The following is a 20,060-nucleotide window of genomic DNA, read 5'->3' on the forward strand; positions in this document are numbered from 1 at the left end:
AAAACGTGTGCCAGGGCCCGCGGCAGGCTTCCTTTCCGAAGCTCAGTGGGAAACGAGGTGAGGCCTAGAAAACCAGTTTTCAGGGTAAGAGGGAGGCTGGGGCCGGGCGCCGCGGGGTGGCTCGGCGGCGAGACGCGCTCCAGGCAGCGCACAATGGGCGCCACCTCACAGAGGGCACGTGGGCGGCCCCTCGGGGCGGCGAGGCCGGCGGTGAGCGCCCGGGCCGCAGCTCTCGGGGGACCGTGGGAGGATGCGGGCGGGCAGCCGGGGCGAGCGGAGCTGAGGAGAGCGACCGCCGAGGCGAGCGGCGCTGCGGAGGGAGCTGCGCCCGGGAGAGCGTCCTCAGGCTGCGGCTGCCCCGCCGTTGCCCGGAGATCGCTTAGCCGCGCCTCCTCACGTCGCGCGACCGCCGCCCCGCCCCGCCCCGCGGCTCCGCGGCCACCCCCTTTTCCAGCTCTTTCTCGAACTTGCCACTGCGCAGCGAGCCGTTGCCGAGCGCTGACGGGAGCGGCCGCCGAGCCCCAGCCGACCGGTGGCTCGCGCCCCCCGGGGTCGAGCGCGCAGGCGCAGACCGCACTAACTGCCGGTTGGGGGCGGCGAACCGCAGTGGAGACTAGGCGGCGGGCCGGGCGGAGGCGGCGCGGCGCAGGCAGGCGGCTCCACCTCCGCAGTTCCGACGCCCTGCCCTAGATTTTTTTTTTTTTCCCTGACGGAGAGTGGGTCCTCTCCTTTGCTTCTCGCAGGAGTCACAGTGCCCGCAGTGGCGGCCCGCAGCAGGACGCGGTCCCCCCTGCCCGACGCTTAGGCGCGATGTCGGTGGTGGGCATTGACCTCGGCTTCCTCAACTGCTACATCGCCGTGGCGAGGAGCGGCGGCATCGAGACCATCGCCAACGAGTACAGCGACAGGTGCACGCCGTAAGTGCCTCACGCCCCCATCCCTCGGGTGGGCCCGGGACGCCCCCGTGACAGGTGCCGCGGCCACAGCTGGGACGGAGGGCGGCGGCTCCCGCGGGCTCCCCTGCCCGGCCTCGGCGGGCCACGGACGCCCCTGACCCGCGAGGGCCCCTGCGTTAGGCTGCGGGAAGGGACTCGCGCGGTCCGCCTCGGCGCGGCGTCCGGCACATGGAAGAAAGGTCTCAGGTTGCGGGCGCAGGGCCGGCCGGGGATTAGCCTGCGCTAGGCAGCCCGCTAGAGCTCTGCGTCCTGCCCTCCCTCCCCCATCTCCCGGGCGACAGCCTCCTCGGAAGACTGACCCCGGTATTGCACACCTCGGAAAAGAAATGGCAGTTTCCCTAGCCCTGGAAGCCGTTTGTTTTATTTCTTTATCTCTGTGTGTGGAGAAGGAGAGATGAGGTGGTGTCCTTGAGAATGTGAGGTGATCTGACCAGGAGGGATTAGGTTAATGGCGCATTCACAATGAGACTTCGCAGTGGGGATCTTGGTTGTATGCTGGCAATATCAGTCAATTAGTGGAAAATTGCTGGGGTTAGAGGCTGATACCTAAAGTGTATTTTTACAGAGTGAATTGTTGGTGAGTCAGAGGCGACTATCCTGTATAAACAGGATTGCGGAGTGTTTCCATTATGAACTCTTGATGAAAGCCTTTGTAGCATTATGTCATGGAAACGTGTGTCCACAGGTTCACTTGTTTCTTCTTTCTGGAAAGTTTGTTGGCAAAGAACACAACTAATACTTGCATGTGAAAAACTCTTCTTGTACACTCCTGTTAACCTGTAATTTTATGAGGAAAATTCTATTCATGTATTTTTACAAAAAGGAAACTAAATTGACCCTTGTGAATGATTTGTACTATGTTTTAAATTAAACTAATGTCAGCCAAGATCAGTGTTAAACCATCTTCAAATGGTGAGGTTCTAACAGTGTAGTAGTTCAAGAATATGGCAATATGTTTCCTAGTAGCATTCGGGAATGGAGACTGCTTTGATTTCTTTCCAGATGTAGTCTAGAATGCTTTAGGCCTCCTTTTTTTTTCTAGATTGACCCTTCACATCTCCATTGAAATTCTAGATGTTTGTATACACAAATGTGGATATAAATCAGGTAATGCTCATAGTCCCAGGACCAATAATTTACTCATGGTTTATTCATTTATTAGGTATATCTATTATGAAAAATACTAAACTTAGAAATATAGGTACATGAAAAGATAAAGCTAAAAAATATAATTCTGTCCAGAAACAAAACTTCCAAATGGTTTTCTGTTTATTTTTAAGATAGAAAAAGTTAATGTTTTCTGTTTATTAAAATCTATGTGTATTTCTTCTATACTATTAGTTCTAGTGTTTGTATAATCATTTCATTAATTCCATCATGTTCTACCTTCAAGACGATAATATTTTATTCCTGTAAATAATGTTATGATAACTATCTTTTATTTTTACTTTGTGGGTTTGGAGATTTTTGTTTTGTTTGAGAATTCACATTTAGTGGATGATAAAACTACTGTAGACTTTTCAGGTTATTTTGCTTCTGACAAAAATTCAATGACTATTTTTTGCTGTTTTTGTTTTTTTAAATTACATTTGTTTAGGAAGTTATATGGGCTGATGTTACAAACTAAAACATAACCAAACCTAATAAAAATCTTCAAGTATTAATAACAAAGCAAAAACAAATTGATTCTCCAGTCATTGCTTTGATCTTATGGGCGAGGCATCTGATATTACATAATATAAATAAGGTGTTGTAAATTTAAGATATTTCACTTGCCATTAGTAGTCTTTTTAGTGTATGGTCACTATACAAATCAATAATCCTCACTATGATCTGATAAAACTTTTCATTTACAAAAATAGGTTGCAGGTGGTAGTGTGCAGGCTCTCTATGCATACATTTATGATTGAAAGAACCTTAAAATTGTTGTACATTTATATTTGTGTTTGGACTGGGTAAATTTTAATTAAGACCATGTCCTAAAATAATTACTCTAATGATCTAATAGTTAATATGTACCTAGAGTTAACTGATCAGCTTCAGGTTCTGTTTCTTAAGACAAGGTTTTGGGTAAGTAGCCCAGGCTGATCTTGGACTTGATCGTCCTCCTTCAACCTCATGAGTACTGAGATGAAAGGCATACACTGCCATGCCAAATACCTGATCAGCTTTTTAAATATTTGTGATTTTGGTTAATGGTCCCAATTTATGAGCTAATTTAATTTACAAATTGTTTAATAAGCATTTGGAAGCTTATATTGCTTTTTCCAATTGTTAATATATTTAATCCTTTTGGCCATAATAAAAAATTGGTAGTTTTATATTGTCACTAACGTAAATTAGCATGCCTAGCATTTATTTTAAAAACATGTTAGAAAGCCTACAGCAACAAAATGCCATTCTGAGAACATTGCTTCCCTTTTCAGCTTCTACCAAGACATTTCTCCCCATATAGCTAAACAGTATTCAGATGCCTTTTCTCTGCAGAACTTCTCAAGTCCCTTTACTTACAAGCACTGCAAGTCTCTTATGAGAACAATGTTTCTCAAGCTTACTTTAATGTGTAAAGGCTCATGTTTTATAGAAACTTTTTGAGATCTATGCCAAAGCAGTGGTTCGCAGATGGAAGTGATTTTGCCCTCATAAGGGACATCTTACACTTACCTGAAGACTTTTGGTTGTGGAAAAAGTTCTCTTAGCATCTTGTGAGTAGAGGTCTGCATACTTGACTGAAACAAGGCTCAGTACATCCCCACTTGCCCAATAAAAGAAGTATCTAGCCCAGAAAGTCTGGATTGCCATGGTTGGGAAATTCTGCTCTCTGGACACCTTGCCACTCTAGTTGAACAAACACATTGCTTAGCTGTTGAAAATTTGATTCCTAGCCAGACTGGTAACTTAGGAAGAGGGTCAGAAAGGCTCACTAAAGAAGAGATTGAAGCTTGCCGACTAATCTCATTGTTATTCATCAGGCAACAACACAGTGACAGCAGAAGGGCTAAGACTATTAGGATCTGTGTTCCTGATAAGGGAAAGGAAAAAGTAGGACTATTTTTTAAAGCTATGTGACAAATTTGAGAGGAGCAGTCAGATGTAGAGATGGATGAATTGAAAATCTAATGGGCCTTAGTGTAATAGTGTCAGTCCTTAAGCCATACTCTGGAATATAACCTTTGTTTTGCATTAAACATCACCATACACTGTTCTATTACTCAGAAACTTAATGACTTCCCATTACCTGATGCAAACATTTCAAATTTATAATCAGCCCATTGAGACCCTAGACAATCTTGATAGCCTTGATACTATCTATCTTAGCAAAACCTCCTATGAAACTAGCCAAGTTGTATTCTTCCTAGTTGTCCTTAGGATCCATATTTCAGTTCATTCAAAAAGTGTCCTTGCTGTGTACCAGTCAGTGATCCTGGCCAGTGCTGTGCAATAGAACTTTCTATTATGTATGTTTCTTCTCTGTTTATTTAGTTTTCTATATCTACTAGCTACATGTGAGTGTGAGAAGCCTGAAAATGTGAATAATTGTAAGACACAGAATTTTGTTGTTTTAATTTAAATTTTACCAATCATATGTGAGCATTGGCCACCATGTTGAACAGTGCAATGAGGACAGTGTGCCTTGTTTCTTACAGATTTCATACTTTGATCTAGAAATACAGCTGGAAAACTAAGTTGTATTAGGTGGTAATATATGCTGTGGAAAAGTAAAATTGATTTTAGGTGCTGTGAGATGTTAATGTTGGGGAGCCTTGGAAATGTTTATATAGGACTGTCAGGGAAAGTGTCAGACCTACTTGGCTTCTGATTGTGATGGCTGGAGGATACTTCCTGCGCGGTGCTGGTGTTTTGGCAAGGGCCTCTTGGCTGTGTCATAACATGTCAGAGAGACAGAACGGGGACATGCTCTGTGTGTAAAATAGGCACTGGTTTGCTGAGTCTGGTACCCATACTATAACTGTCTCCTAGGCCCTACATCTTAAACGGTCTACCGCCTTAGTGCCATTACATTTGGGACCACGTTGGTAGCATATAAACCTTTAGAGGGAAACTATAGCTAACCTCAGCAGCACCTGTGTGCCTGGAATGCCCTTTTCCATGAGACTGCTACAAATTAAATGCTTTGATATCCTTTCAAGTCTTAAATTAGAAATTGCTTCTCCTAAGCCTTGTTATGTAGAAGTGGCTGTTCTTTTTCATAATCGTATGTATTCTGTTGAATTTTTAAAATAAATTATAAATCCTCCAAGGATAGAAAGTGGCTTATTGTATATACAGTGTTTGTTGATTGAGTAGTTTTTAGTTAAAACTGCAATCATGGAAACATTTTCTTCACTCACATGATAAAAATGTCATTCTTTACTTTTATGTTACATGTAAATGGAGATGAAAATAGAGCATTTGCATTTTTTATGTGCCAGGTGTTGAAAGCATTTCTCAACATCTAAATTCCCTCTCCTGATCGTCACATAACCTGATGAGCAGGTGTGGTCATCACTGTTACCATATGGAAACGGAAGCAAGGGATGCTTATATAACTCCCCCAAGATACCTACCTGTTGAATGGCAGAGCCAGAGTGGAAATCCAAGGAGCCTTACCTTGCTAAATGTGATTACCTTTTAATAGGTCTCAGACCAGTAGAATTTGAGTAACAATTTTGATACCAATTACAGTATAGGCAATTATTAGGGTATTTTTTAAATTCTAAAATTCTGATCACTAGTCTGTTATTAAGTTTAGAAATATGTAAAGGTTTTATTTCTACTACCTGTTTTTTAAAATAATGATTGTTTTAGTTCTTTTAAATTTACTTTTGTGTAAGAACCACCCTATAATATTACATAAACAGTATACAAGATAAACAGAGGAACTCTTGTCTCTTCTTCAGAGCCTGTATATCTTTGGGATCCAGAACCCGAGCCATTGGAAATGCAGCTAAGAGCCAGGTATGCTTATGCTGTTCGAATAGTTGTTTTGACTTAGAAAAAAAGTTAACTGCATGATGGTAAGTTTTCATGGTATGTAGTTGAGAATTACAAGGCCGAGTCTAACACCTTTGTGTTTTCTAAGAGACACTTTGCTGGATGTGGTATGCTCTTAAGGCAGCAGGATTAAGAGTTCAAGCAGCATAAGCTGCATGAGATACTGCTTCAAAAAAAAAAAGAGAGAAAGAGGGGTAGAGGAATGGAAGAAGGAGGGAGAAATAGATTTGCTTTGAATTGTAGAGGTTTTTTGTTTGTTTGTTTGTTTTCATTTTATTTACTTAAATAATTGTAAAGTTTGAGTGTCCTTCTATGTGGATTATTTCCTGTCTGATCACTTTCCATATGGGACAGTCTTCTGGATCATTCAGTGACTAACAGGAAATGTTCTTAGTGGAAGAAAGTGGAGCAAAGTAGATCACTTGCTGAGTGGCTCAGTGTAGCCATGGAGTTTGAGTATATCTCCAGACTTCTGAAATGCTTATGAATAAAATATTAACTTAAAGTTTGCCTGGTAGCTTGATGGTCTTATATTGTTACACTTTATTTCTCTAAACCAAAGCTCTTGGTAGTTATTTCTTATGTTTTCTATATAGCTGGGTCTTCTTCCTGTTCTCATGTCTGTAAACCCAGCGCTAAGAAAGGCTGAGCTAGGGTGATCAGACATTCAAGGCTGATCTCAAGTGAATGTAAAGCCAGTCTGAGCTACATGCCCTGTTTCAAAAAAACAAAAAAACAAACAAAAAAAAACCAAACAGTAATTTAATGTGCTGTTATTTCCTTGTGACTTTGTAGGAATTATTTACTTTTCAAAAACCTTTGTTTAATGGGCTGGAGAGATAGCTCAGTGGTTAAGAGTACTGTCTGCCCTTCCAAAGGACCTGGGTTCAATTCTCAGCGCCCACATGGCAGCTCACAACTGTCTGTAATGCCCATTCCAAGGGATCTGACACCTTCACACTAATGCACATAAAATTTAACTTTTTAAATAAATAAAATTATTTTTTAAAACTTTTGCTTACAATTTTGAAGGGATGTCTTTTATGACTTTTAATTATGAAAGATTCTTATGTTTTTATGTTCATATTATATACAAATGTTAATTATGTGCTGAAATAGCTCCTTTAATTGGGTTTATACATCACATTTTGATGTCTTTAAGAATTATTTTTTGCGAGAGTGTGTTTCAAGCTAGGGGCAAATGTCGTGTGTAGTTGTGCCCCTCTGTCCACCTCTGAAGCTACGCATTTCGTAGTAGAGCTTAGCAAATGGTGAGCTCTCTTGGTTTACAGTCTCCTGTAGGATTGGGCTTGCATAATTCCCTAGCTATAAACCTGTCCTCCAGTTTTCATATTATGATCCATTTGTAATATGCTCTCAGCTAAGACTTTGAAACAAACAAACAAACAAACAAACTCAAGAACCTGGGGAGTTTTCCTTCACTTCAATGGAAATTGTATTTTCTAAGAATTTGGAAGTCTCTGTACAGTTTCCAGGCTGGGAAAAACAGTGGGTTGCTAGCTCCACGTCGGCAGTTAGCTGTGTTGCTTTCCAGAGAATTATTTAACGGGCCCAATGTGTACCTCAAGATAAATGCAGTATATTATGTCTAAAAAAAAAAAAAATCTATTGTCTGTTGATTTAAATGGTTCTGAAATGTCTATAAATAAATTTTCAAGGTTAAAAAAAAGAATTATTTTTTGTGTATCTCTGTTGTCTGTATGTACATACAGCTGGGGGGGGGGGGGCGCAAGTGTAACTGGAAGCCAGAAGACAGTATTGGATCATTTGGAGCTTGAGTTACAAGGCCTTGCTAGCCACATGATGTGAGTTCTGGGATCCAAACTCGTCTCCATGGTTGAGCATCAAGCTCTCTTAACCATTGAGCCATTTTTCTGATACCACAATATTTCGACTGCTTGACATTTACCAGAAATAATTAATCTTTGTTTAAAGCGGCCTGTAATATTATATCTCCCAAGAATTGAGCTGACACCCCTATGTCTCCGTCCCACAATGGAAACTCAAGAACTGTTTGACTTTGAAGGTCATTAGGAAAGAAGATACTGCATTTCAGTAGCAGTATACAGTTTAAACAGAAAATTATCTTGTCAAAATACCAACCATTTACAATTAAGACTGTTGATTAGCACTATGCTACTGGCCTAGACGTGATTCTCAGTGGGAGCAACATATTATACATAAGACATCTCACAAGAAAGTAGATATTGAGAAGAAACACTGAATGATTTTTTTAAAGCAGTTTAAGAACAGGAAAAAATGGAGAAGGGTTTGAAGAAATGGCTCAGCAGTTAAGAACACACAGTGCTCTTGCAGAGGACCAGTTAGCTTCCCAGGACTGCCAGTAAGTCCAGCCCCTGATCTGACCCCCTTGTCTGGCCTCCAAGAGCCCTGTACTCATATGCACCCATATACCCAAACCCACATGCACATAATTCAAAATGAAATTTTTTTTAGAATGAAGGGAAAACCCAGAGTCAAAGATAGTAATTTACTGGATCAAAAGTACTGAAAATGGGCTGGAAAGATGGTGCAGCAATCAAGAATACTCCTGTTGTTCAGAAGACGCAGGCTTGATTCCACATGGTGGCTCACAGCCATCTGTAACTCCAGTTCCAGGAGATTCGATGCCCTCTCTGGCTTCATCAGGCACCAGACATGCAAGTGGTGTGCAGACATAGCACACAGGCAAATAACTATACACATAAGATTTTTTTACACAGTACTGAAAACAAGGTGATTAGTCAATAGATTTTCATCATATTTGAAAAGTTTTTGGATCTCCCCACCCTCTCTCCCTCTCCCACTAATTCCTAGGAGAAGAAGATAATTTTACAGGTAATACTTAAGATGCATATGTACTCACACTATAACTGTACTTTCTACTTGGAATAGAGGAAAATGAATGAAATAAAATTCTAAACTTAACTATATGAGCTTAGGTATTTGGTGGTTTTCAGTATTATGATAGTATCTTATTTTGCCTCATTAAGTAATTGATGGATTCAACTGTTTATTGCCAACAGATAGTCACAAATGTAAGAAATACAATTCATGGCTTCAAAAAGCTTCATGGACGATCATTTGATGACCCCATTGTGCAAACAGAGAGAATCAGGCTTCCCTATGAGTTGCAGAAGATGCCTAATGGAAGTGCAGGTGTCAAGGTAAGCTTTGTGTTTGCAGAATGCAAACGTCTCCTTAAAGGTATGTCATCATTATAACCTGAAGTATAACTTTCTTTCTCAAAACATATATCTGTCCTGGCTGATTTATTGTCAACTTGACACAAGTTAAAAGAGTTATTTGGGAACAGGGACTCTAAATTGAGGAAAAGCCTCAAGTATTTGCCTACCGGCAAATCTGAAATACTTCTTCTTAGTTATAGAAGTGGGAGGGCCCAGGGTGGTGTTATGGTGCCACTCCTTGGCAGGTGGCAGTCCTGGGGTATATGAGAAAGCAGGTTATATAGTTATGAGGACATGCCAGTAAACAGCATTCTTCTATGGTCTCTGTATCAGTTCCTGCCTCCAAGTTTCTCCTCTGACTTCCTTGGATGAAGGGACTATAACAGTAAGCTGAAAAAAACTCTTTCCTCTCCAAGTTGTTTTAGTCATGATGTTTAATCACAGTAGTAGAGGAAACCCAAAGTAGCACAGCACCTAAGAAATAGTCAAGTTTGCAGTAATTTTAGTGAATGTGAAAACATTGTAGTTAGATACTGACTTTTAAAAACAGTATTTTTGTTTGAAAGAAGAAACAACTGTCACTGGGAGAACTCCAGTAGGTGAGAATCTTGTGGGAGTAAAAGCATAGCCATGAGGGGCCTAGAAGAGTACAACCCAAAGTGGTATCATTGCTAGTAGTTTTCAAGTTTACAAGAGCCTTGTAATTAGAAGTGCTAAAGCAAACTTTTGGATTCTGGGTTTTTTTAGTGTATTCTAGACATTTAAAGCAGAAATTAGTCAACACCCAACAATTCTACTGCTCTATAACCCAAAAGATTAAAAATATATACACAATTCCTGTGCATGAATATTCATAGTATTAATGGTGTAATTTATAGTAACAAAGTTACATACATATATTCACATGAGTTGGACAGGTGAAATATATCTACAGTAGAATAGCATGCAACCACAAAAAGAACAGACTGATATGTGCTACACCAGATATGAACTTTAAATAATGTTAAGTTTAAAGGAACCCTAGCACAAAAGTCTACTTAATTTAGTATTAGTCTTTTTATTTGCAGTATCCAGAATACAGTAAATCCATATGGGCAAGAATGTAGGTTAGCGACTGCTAAGGGCTAAAGGGAAGGGGAAATAGGGCATACAGTTAATTTCTATGAGATTTTTGGAGTAGTGATGAAAACATTCTGCAAATAGAAAGTGGAGATCCTTGCACAATTTTGTTGCCTCCCTTAAAGTATACTCCCTGGAACTGTATGCTATGTGACTATCTCCCTACAGCTATTTTTATTAACTCTAAGCTTGATGTGTTTATGCTACAGCTATGCCTGTATTTCTAGCTTTAGAAGAGGATTCTGATTAGTGTGGATGGCAGGTTTTAATAAGGAAAAAGAATCTGTTAATATAGGTCAGGGATGCCCCATGAGAGGTTAAAGACAGATTCTGATGACATGCTTTGGTGTAATTTGCGGGTCAGTGGGCCATGTGGTTACTGGGAGTAAAATCCAGGTCCTTCTGGAGGAGCAGCTAGTACTCTTAACTCCTGAGCCACCGCTCTGCCCTGCTCTTCATTGCTTTTAAACGTCGTAAAAGTTAAATTACTTTCAAGTACAAGTCTCTAGCTCAAGTTATATTATATTCCTAAATGCAACACGGTTAGGCCATAAAGTATAGTCTACCTGGTCTCCATTAATTTTAAATTTTATACTTGATCCATGCTTGCCTCTAGGAACTTTGGTCTAATACACGTCATTTTCTTAATAAGGATTTTTTTTCACTTTATTTTTTTTTCTTTTTAAAAAACATCTGACTTACGCTTTCATATTAAGACCTGTAGAGTACTAAAAAAAAAAATTGCCTTTTTTTCCTTCAGTATTTACATTGCACTTTAAAAATGAACGATAAAAATTAATAGCTTTATGGATAAGGACTGAAATGCTTCCTTCAAAGTGATTTACTTATTTGTGTGGAGCTAAAGTGGGAGGCATGCTCAGTGTGGCTAGTGACTATAAAGAACTTACTTGTTTTCACTGTGTATGTCGTGTGCAGATCAATGCTATGTGCACCTACTACTATGTGAGTAGGTGACTCTTAACATGTCAATCTTTGGTTATAGGTGCGGTACCTGGAGGAAGAGAGGCCCTTTGCGATTGAGCAAGTCACTGGGATGTTGCTGGCTAAGCTTAAAGAAACCTCAGAAAATGCCCTGAAGAAGCCAGTGGCTGATTGTGTGATCTCGGTGAGTACCAGTGCATGGGCATCCAAGGAGAAGTGTTCTCTTTGTCATTTCTCCCTTTGGACAGAAAACAACTTACACTGACTTTTCTTTTTCTTTCTTCCTTTTTTTTTTTTTTTTTTTTAAGCTACCTTATTTGGTAAAGTTTAGAATTTACTTCCCTATAAAGTCAGTTCTGATAATCCGCAAACCTTCAAAAACCAATGTGTTTTATTATTTTAGTGGCTGCTGCCCTGCCACTTATAAGAGTCTTCCTAAGGGATAAGTGAGATGGCTCAGCAGGTGAAGACATTTACCACTGGAGAACCTGAGTGTGATCCCCAGAAACCCACAGGGTGAAAGAAGAGACCTAGTCCTGAGGGCTGTCCTCTGTCCCCTGCCTGTGTGACCCTCCCACATGTGTACACACACAAATATGTACAGAGATCGATACTAAATGAATGTAAACTTAAAAAAAACACTTGTAGAATATAATCCTCCTAAAGTGCTTTTAATTTCCCAACTTTAAATGCCTTAATGTTTTAGGGAATCAAAAATTCAAAGTTAGGGATATGAAGTTATAGATAGGAATTTGACATTATGGTTATTCTGTCTCAGGAAAAGTCAGATTTTTTTTTAAATCCTTTTTTAAAAGTATTCTTAATAAAATATTTATCTGCCATATCTTATCTCTTGAAATCTCACTGAATATTGTGAACTACTTTTTAGCTTACATGTTTTTACTTAATGTGAATATATTTAAGTTAGTACCTAAGTTCAAGAGTCTCATATCAGAAAACTTAATCACTACATATTCTCATTATTTAAATTAATAGGAGAGAAATGTTAGAGCTTAGTGTTGTACTTTGTAACCATTTAGAAGTAGTGGGTAACAGTGTTTATCATTGACTGGACCCTATAGTAGCTTTATGTGTACTAACTCACTCAGTAAGCCTTAGAGATCCCCCAGGAGGGTAGACTATTACTTCCTAGTTTTCATATTGAAAAACAAATAATTGAGGTAATTTATTTCCAAAGTGTACTTGCAATGTTGACACTTTGAGTGTTTGTTTATCCATCTTTAAAAGTCCATCTGTCATGGTTGTAAACAATATGAGGACTACTTTTCTGTACTTCATAACAGCTGCAAAAATACTTGGTTCATAAATTGCCCCATGAAGATTATATGAACCATACATGTTTATTTATATACTTTTTCAGAAGAAGAATACTAATGTACAGGACAAACAATCACATCAGACAGAACACAGTAAAAATACAGACTACTGACTTAAAACTTGAAATTTATGCTGGGCATGATGTCATGTGCCTTTAATCTCACCGTGCAGGAGGCAGAGGCAGGCAAATCTCTGCATTCAAGGCCAGTTTGGTCTACATGGTGAGTTTCAGAACATCTAGGAGATATAGTGAGAACTTGTCTAAATAAAAACAAGAACAAACAAATAAGTTTGGGACCAATGAGTTGGCTCAACAAGGAAAGGCCCTTCACATTCAAACCTGATGCCATGCATTCAGTCCTCTGAACCCACATGAAGGTGTAAGAAGAGAGCTGCTTCCACAGGTTGTCTCTGGCCTCTTTACATGTGCTATGGCATTGCACAACCCCTCACCCCGTACACATCCCAATAAAAGAAATAGTAAGCTGGGTTTTGTGACTCATACCAAGAACCCCAGCACCCAGAGGACTTGAGGTCATCAAGGCACTGAGTTTTGAGTAATAGTTTTTTAAAAGTTTGGTCTTGAAAGCATTTCTTTGCTTGATGTAAATAAGTAAAAATCTATATATGTTAAGCCAGATATTAACATTTTAGTATAAATACAGTATTTTTGATAGCTATAAAATAGATTTTTCATAACTTCCTAAACATGTATTTCCTCTCCTTGGAAAAGTAACCATTTTAAAAACTTGGATTTCATTATATGTGCCCTTAACCAATGAGCCATCTCTTCAGCTCATGCATGTCCTTTTTTAACATGACAGTGGAGATATAGCTGTTCTTAGCTACATAGGATTCTACTATATATTAGATAGACACACCTAATCTCATTTTAGCAGAGTCTCAGGGTTTCAGTTCCATTAATAAAGATGGACTAGTATTTTATTTTAAGAATTATTTTATTTGTTTTTTTTGGGGGGGGGTTGTTTTGTTATTGTTTTGGTTTGGGTTTTTTTGTTTTGTTTTTGAGACAGGTTCTTATTATGTAGCCCCGGCTGGATTGAAATTCACTATATAGACTAGACTGGCCACAAACTCATAGATATCCTCTTGCCTCTGCATCCCAAGTGCTGGTATTAAAAAGGCATTGGCCACCATGCCTAGGACTAGTATGTTAATTGAATTGTATATTAGTTTTTCAATACTGTATCATCCTAACTTTTAAATGAAAATAGCTTTCTTTAACTCATAGTTTTTGAGGCTGAGTGTTAGTTTTCAGGTAGAGATGGAGTCCATCATCCCTTTCTGGAGCATCATCCTCTCAGCTCATTTGACTAGTCCATCCACAGTGTCCACCTAAAAACAAGCACACAAGTTCTAGAGACAGCTGTCTAAACCTCAGTAACCAGACCAACACTGGCTCCTTGAGGTAAACAAAACTACTGGTCCTGTCGTACTAATTACATTTGTGTTCACACTGCAGATCCACTCTGTATGGTGTAGAAACTATCCAACTTAAGAACCTATACTAGTACTTTATGTTGATTTTAAAGTTGTGTATTTTCTGGTCTGTAACACCAAGGCAGTAACTTATTACTGTTCTTAACAGATCCCAAGCTTTTTCACTGATGCAGAAAGAAGATCTGTGATGGCCGCAGCCCAGGTTGCAGGCCTAAACTGTCTGAGGCTGATGAATGAAACCACTGCAGGTTGGTGATGGTCACTTGAAAAAAGTTAATCAGTTTTCTCTCCAGCTCTTTAAAACTCTGGTATTGTTTATAATTTGTTGCTTTGGAATACAGACTTTTAGAAGAGGTTGAATTCATATTTGAACTTAAAGAATGGCTACTGCTACAACTCTTTACAGATGAGTCAGGAAAATAAAACCCTAAACAGTTTGTGAAAAGTTAATGTAGGTTGAATCTGTATTTTACCATCCTGTATATTAGATTACAATATAAAAACAACTTTTCTTTGTCTTGTTTTCTAATGACAGCTATACAAAAATTAACCTAATATTTATTCTCACACAGTTGCACTGGCATATGGAATTTATAAACAGGATCTCCCCTCATTAGATGAGAAACCAAGGAATGTTGTGTTTATCGACATGGGACATTCAGCCTATCAGGTCTCTGTTTGTGCTTTTAACAAAGGAAAACTTAAAGTAAGTGACTCAGTTACTTTCTGTATATAACTTTGATGAGTAAGAGCTTGCAGTATGTAAGGATCTTAACAAGTGGGCCAGAAATCTTATTCTGCCTCTTGAAAACATGACCATCAAAGGCAGGGCTGAAGAGATGGCTCAGCAATTAAGGGCACTTGCTGTTCTTGCAGAGGACCCAGGTTAAGTTTCTAGCACCCATAGGTGGTTCACAACCACTGAAAACTCTAGTACCAAGGGATCTGTGGCCCTCTTCTAGCTTCCAAGTAACAATAGGCATGCACATGGTCCCATGCATACATGCAGAAAACATTCATGCACAAAATAAATTTAAACATTCATTATATATGCACACACACACACACACACATCAACATCAACAAAAAAGGCCCTCAACAAGATCCTTCCTTTTCCTTGACCTCAGGTTCCCTTTACTGATGATAACCTCCTAGATGCTGCATTGTTTTTCCCCTAAGTGAACCCTAGAGCTAGAGTATGAATAGAGGGAGTTACAGGACCATAGGTGACTCAGTGGCAACCGCACCATTTCAAAGCCCACGGCAGTGGAATGACTCATAGAAGCTGCATCCTGGGGAACTTGCTGGGAGAGTTGTAGGCTGCTCAGCCTGTGGGAGTGTCTTCTGGGATTTCTGTAGCTAGGACATGCTTGGAATGTGTAGTAGCATCTGTTAGTTTGTATGTGTTATATATCTTTGTTGTTTTTGTGACTTATCTATCAGTATGCATAACTTTATGTTTTATACTTCATGGTACTATAAACAAAAATCTTTATCAGAAAACAAAGGGAGCTGGCATGTTGAAATTCAGCTTTAAGTTGGCTTACTTCTTGGCCTCTAGTTGTAAATTTTAACTTAGTAACAAACGTGGAGCTTTCCCTTTTTTCCAGCTAACTTTTAAGTGTTGTCATCCATACTTTCTTTCATCCGGGAGTCTTATTGAAGTCTGATAAACGATGTGGCCCAGTTCTCAGTTGAATACAGTTTTTCATTTCATAATGGACAGCACTGGACTCTCTGGATATTCTGTATCCATATAGTCTACTCGAATCTATTGGAAAAATAACACCAGTTATCCTTGCATTCTAGTGTGGTGTCCCATCTTAGAAGAAGCTGTTGAGGAGCCATACCTGTAGAGGAGTGACTCCCTAATCATAGGGTTAAGGAATCACTTCTCAGGGAGAGAGGCTAGATATGCTGGAATTACCCATCGTAGGTAACTACACACAGTGGCCAACTGGTAAACTGGTGGGAAGCTAGTTATTTTACTCTCTTGTGTGTTATTTTGTTTTAAATTGTTGTAAAAATAGGTAGGTTGTTTTTTTGTTTGTTTGTTTTGTTTTGTTTGTGATCATTACCAAAAGGCTTAAACACCAACCTAGAAATTGACTGATTACATATAATACTGTAGATCCACTCTTTTGATCTCTTTCCTTGAAGGCTGTGCCCTTGTCTGTACTATTAGAACTGCTATTTGTTCTTAAACTTTATTTGGGGTTCAATATGAGCAAACCAATGAATTTAGTTAGTGAAATTTTAATTGTCAGTCAGTTATTTCAGAATTAGAATTGTCCTTCTAGTTTTGCCATAGAGTTGTGTGACTATAGAGCAGGTAACGAGTAGGGGACTAATTGAGCCAGGTACAAGGGATAATTTAATTCAGCATTTGGCACCCAGTGATTTGACAGGTTCTTTTGGGTTATACTTTACTTTTACAATTTTAGAGGGTTTTTGTTTGTTTGTATTGGTTTGGTTGGGTTTTGATTTTGGTTTGGTATGGTTTGGATTTTGTTCATAGTGATTTGAATGCAACTGGTTCCCATAGGCCCATGGTCTCCAGTTGGTGGAACTACTTAGGAAGGATAAGGAGGTGTGGCTTTGTTGGAGGAGGTATATCATTGAGAGTGAGCTTTGAGGTTTCAAAAGCCTATGGTATTCCCAGTTTCTCTCTCTCTCTCTCTCTCTCTCTCTCTCTCTCTCTCTGCCTCTTTTCCCTCCCTTGTGTTTGCTTGTGAATCAGAATCTTAAGTTGTCAGCTATGTCTGCTACTCCCAAGGTGTTATAGGCTCTAACACTCTCTGCCCCAAATTAAATGTTTTGTAAGATACCTTGGTCATAGTGTTTTGTCATAGCAATAGAAAACTAAACAAGATAAGTTGGTGCCAGGAGTAAATGTGACAAGCCTGATCGTGCTGGTTTTGGAGGAATGTAGACTTAGGGACTTAGGGCTAGAAATGCAGTTGAATGCTTCCAAGCATAGAAGCTTGGAATACAGTTGTGCTGAGAGTTTCGTAAACTATGGGGGTCAAGCTCAAGAAGTTCTAGAAGACAGTTTTAGCAAGTGGGCTAGAGACTATTCATAAAGATATTTTGGCAAAGAATATAAATGTAGCTGCTTTTTGTCCTTGTCCTAAGAATCTGCTAGAAGCTAAATTGGAGAGGTTCAGACTGATTTAATTGACAGTGATATCAAAACACCCTAATGTTGACTCTGTGCTTGGTTATTAGTACTCTTACGCATGTCTACAATGAAAAAGAGCAATTGGGGTAAAAGAAATACAAAATGTAAGTTTGAGGGGAAGAGAGTAACAGAAAATTTTACCATTAAAGCCAAGGGTTGTGCTGAAGAAGATAAAATGATCAAGGAGAGATCTGAGCAGAAATGGACTAAAGGGAGTTGTGCCCTCAGGGCAAGATTCTACCCATCTAATCCAACAGATTGTGAAAGGAAAGGGCCAAAGGAATTTTCTCTGCTTAAAAAGCACCTACTAAGAAAAACTTAATAAAATTTAATTCAAGGAGAGAGCAGGGCCATGCTCCTTCCAAAGCAGGGCGCTAAATTCAGTAGCTGTGGTTCTGGCTTTAGAGTCATGATTTTTATTTTACATGAGTTACAATTGAGAGATTGCCTTGAGTCTCAGAAGAGACTTTGGACTTTTAAACTATGTGAAAAACAGTAGAGACTTCTGATGTTAGACTAAATGCATTTTGCATTGTGATATGGCGACAAGCCTATAGGGGCCCAGGATATGGAATGTGGTGGTTTGAATGAGACTAACCCCTATAGACTCCTGTATTTAAGTATTTGGTCCTCAGTTGGTAGAACTGTTTAGGAAGGATTAAGGGGTGTGGCCTTGCTAAAAGATGTGTGTTATTGTTAGCTTTCACTGCTTTGTGATTGTCTCAAGATAAAAGCCCTCAGCTTCTGCTATAGCACTGCACCTGCCTGCCTGCCTGCCTGCCTGCTTCTGTATTTCTTGCCATGAGGGTCATGGACTCACCCTATGAAAAACTGTAAGCTCCAAATTAAAGTCTTAGAAGGTGCCTTGAGAGTGGTGTTTTGTCATGGTAGTAGGAAAGTAAGACACTGAATTTCAGAAAATTAAATTTCTTTCATTTAAACAGGTATTGGCTACTACCTTTGACCCATATTTGGGTGGCAGGAACTTTGATGAGGCTTTAGTAGACTACTTCTGTGATGAATTCAAGGCTAAATATAAGATAAATGTCAAGGAGAACTCTCGGGCCTTGTTGCGGCTGTATCAAGAATGTGAGAAATTGAAGAAACTGATGAGTGCAAATGCATCAGATCTTCCCCTGAATATCGAGTGTTTCATGAATGACCTTGATGTTTCTAGTAAGATGAACAGGTACTATGTTCTTTCAGTTGGAAGACTGCTTGCTGATTTTCTGTTTGGGTCATGTTCAGGGTTTTTGTTTTTGTTTTCAAGTTCTGGTTGTTTTAGAAGGTATGGTTAACTTTTCTTCTCCAATATAATTTTATTTTTTATTTCATTTTTTTAATAGGGCTCAATTTGAACAACTGTGTGCTTCCCTTTTGGCCAGGGTTGAACCACCTTTAAAAGCAGTGATGGACCAAGCTAGTAAGTAGAACTGACTACCTCCTTTAAAAGTTTTTTATTTTTCATTTTGAAAAGAAATTACAACTCATTCATTCATAGAACAGGACACTGGAAGTAGAGCTTTCTGAGCATTTTCTTTCCTTGTTGTATTGTTATGTCATAAACCTGTCAACTGTACTGTATTTTGGGGTGTTTTTTGTAATTACATAAGATTTTAGTAGGAGATTAAACTAGAAATGACATAATTGCTGTCTTGAAGATAGCTTTAACAACAGCTTTAATAAAGTCATAATGTAAAAGTTAGAAAGGTGACAACCTCTGGAGAGGATCAGAACTCATGAGGAACGTGCTCTGTCCTGTTGTCACTGCTATCTAGAGCACAGTGTGCTCATACTGTGCTGTAATTTGTCTTCTCCATAATTACTGTTCTCTTTTTTTATCTTCTTTTGAACACATAAAAAAAAAATCTACATATATATCAAGTTGCTTGTAATGACTAATGTGTACAAATTTTTGAAGGCTTCTTTGTATCACTGAAAAACATTTTAATTCCAGACTTACAACGTGAAGACATAAACAGCATAGAAATTGTAGGAGGGGCCACTCGGATTCCTGCAGTCAAGGAGCAGGTCACTAGGTTCTTTCTGAAAGACATCAGTACCACCCTAAATGCTGATGAAGCCGTCGCCAGAGGATGTGCATTGCAGGTTAGGACTGCTTAATATGTAGTTTGAACAGTGTCTGTGACAGGTCTAAAGAGGCCTTTTATCTACTCTAGGCACCCCATTAATAGGCTGAAAGTAAATTGAAGTTAATTCCTGCTATGTCTTGCCTGTCTGTCTATCTGTATCTTTCTCCCTCCTTCCCTTCCTTTCCCCATTACACAACACTGTGTGTGTGTGTGTGTGTGTGTGTGTGTGTGTGTGTGTGTGTGTACCTGCCTATGCCTTCAAAGTGCTGGTATTAAAGGCATGCCCCACAAAGCCTGGTTCTGCTTGTATTTTTAAACTGTCATATGATAATGTGTTTATGCACTGAAAACTGAATTCTTGAGATTATGTCCATTAATTATTACTGGTAATTTTAAAGCTGTTCTTAGATTAGGTTTTGTAAAAGTCACATAAAAATACCTAGGCCCTTTTAAAGTTTCATTTGTCATTTCCAAAATGTAACAAAGTTTAAAAATCTTAAAAGTTTTTACTATAAAGACATTACTAAGCAATTTAATTATGGTTAACCTAGAAAGTGATTTGTACTTGCTCATTTAAGTGCATTTCTTACTTTCAGTGTGCGATTCTCTCACCAGCATTTAAAGTGCGTGAATTTTCCATAACAGACCTTGTTCCCTACTCAATCACATTACGATGGAAGACTTCTTTTGAAGAAGGGACTGGGTAGGTTACTTTTTAAATTTTCTTTATATTTTATCATAAATATTTAGCCAATCAAATCTGCTT

The 20,060-nt window shown here is 39.2% G+C and overlaps 1 protein-coding gene across 1 annotated transcript in view; it reads left to right on the forward strand.

Annotated features, from left to right (window-relative positions):
• Positions 1-482: 482 nt before the first annotated feature.
• Hspa4l (heat shock protein family A (Hsp70) member 4 like) overlaps positions 483-20,060 on the forward strand; it is a 44,317-nt gene continuing 24,739 nt past the window's right edge. The window contains exons 1-10 of the mRNA XM_021652941.2: positions 483-917; positions 5,858-5,915; positions 8,999-9,139; positions 11,283-11,405; positions 14,169-14,268; positions 14,593-14,726; positions 18,146-18,390; positions 18,548-18,624; positions 19,159-19,310; positions 19,891-19,997. Of these exons, the coding sequence (XP_021508616.1) occupies positions 811-917; positions 5,858-5,915; positions 8,999-9,139; positions 11,283-11,405; positions 14,169-14,268; positions 14,593-14,726; positions 18,146-18,390; positions 18,548-18,624; positions 19,159-19,310; positions 19,891-19,997 (1,244 nt within the window). The 5' untranslated portion in view covers positions 483-810. The remainder of the gene's footprint in view (positions 918-5,857; positions 5,916-8,998; positions 9,140-11,282; positions 11,406-14,168; positions 14,269-14,592; positions 14,727-18,145; positions 18,391-18,547; positions 18,625-19,158; positions 19,311-19,890; positions 19,998-20,060) is intronic.

The sequence above is a fragment of the Meriones unguiculatus genome, chromosome 2 (assembly GCF_030254825.1).
Source record: "Meriones unguiculatus strain TT.TT164.6M chromosome 2, Bangor_MerUng_6.1, whole genome shotgun sequence".
Classification (NCBI taxonomy): Eukaryota; Metazoa; Chordata; class Mammalia; order Rodentia; family Muridae; genus Meriones; species Meriones unguiculatus.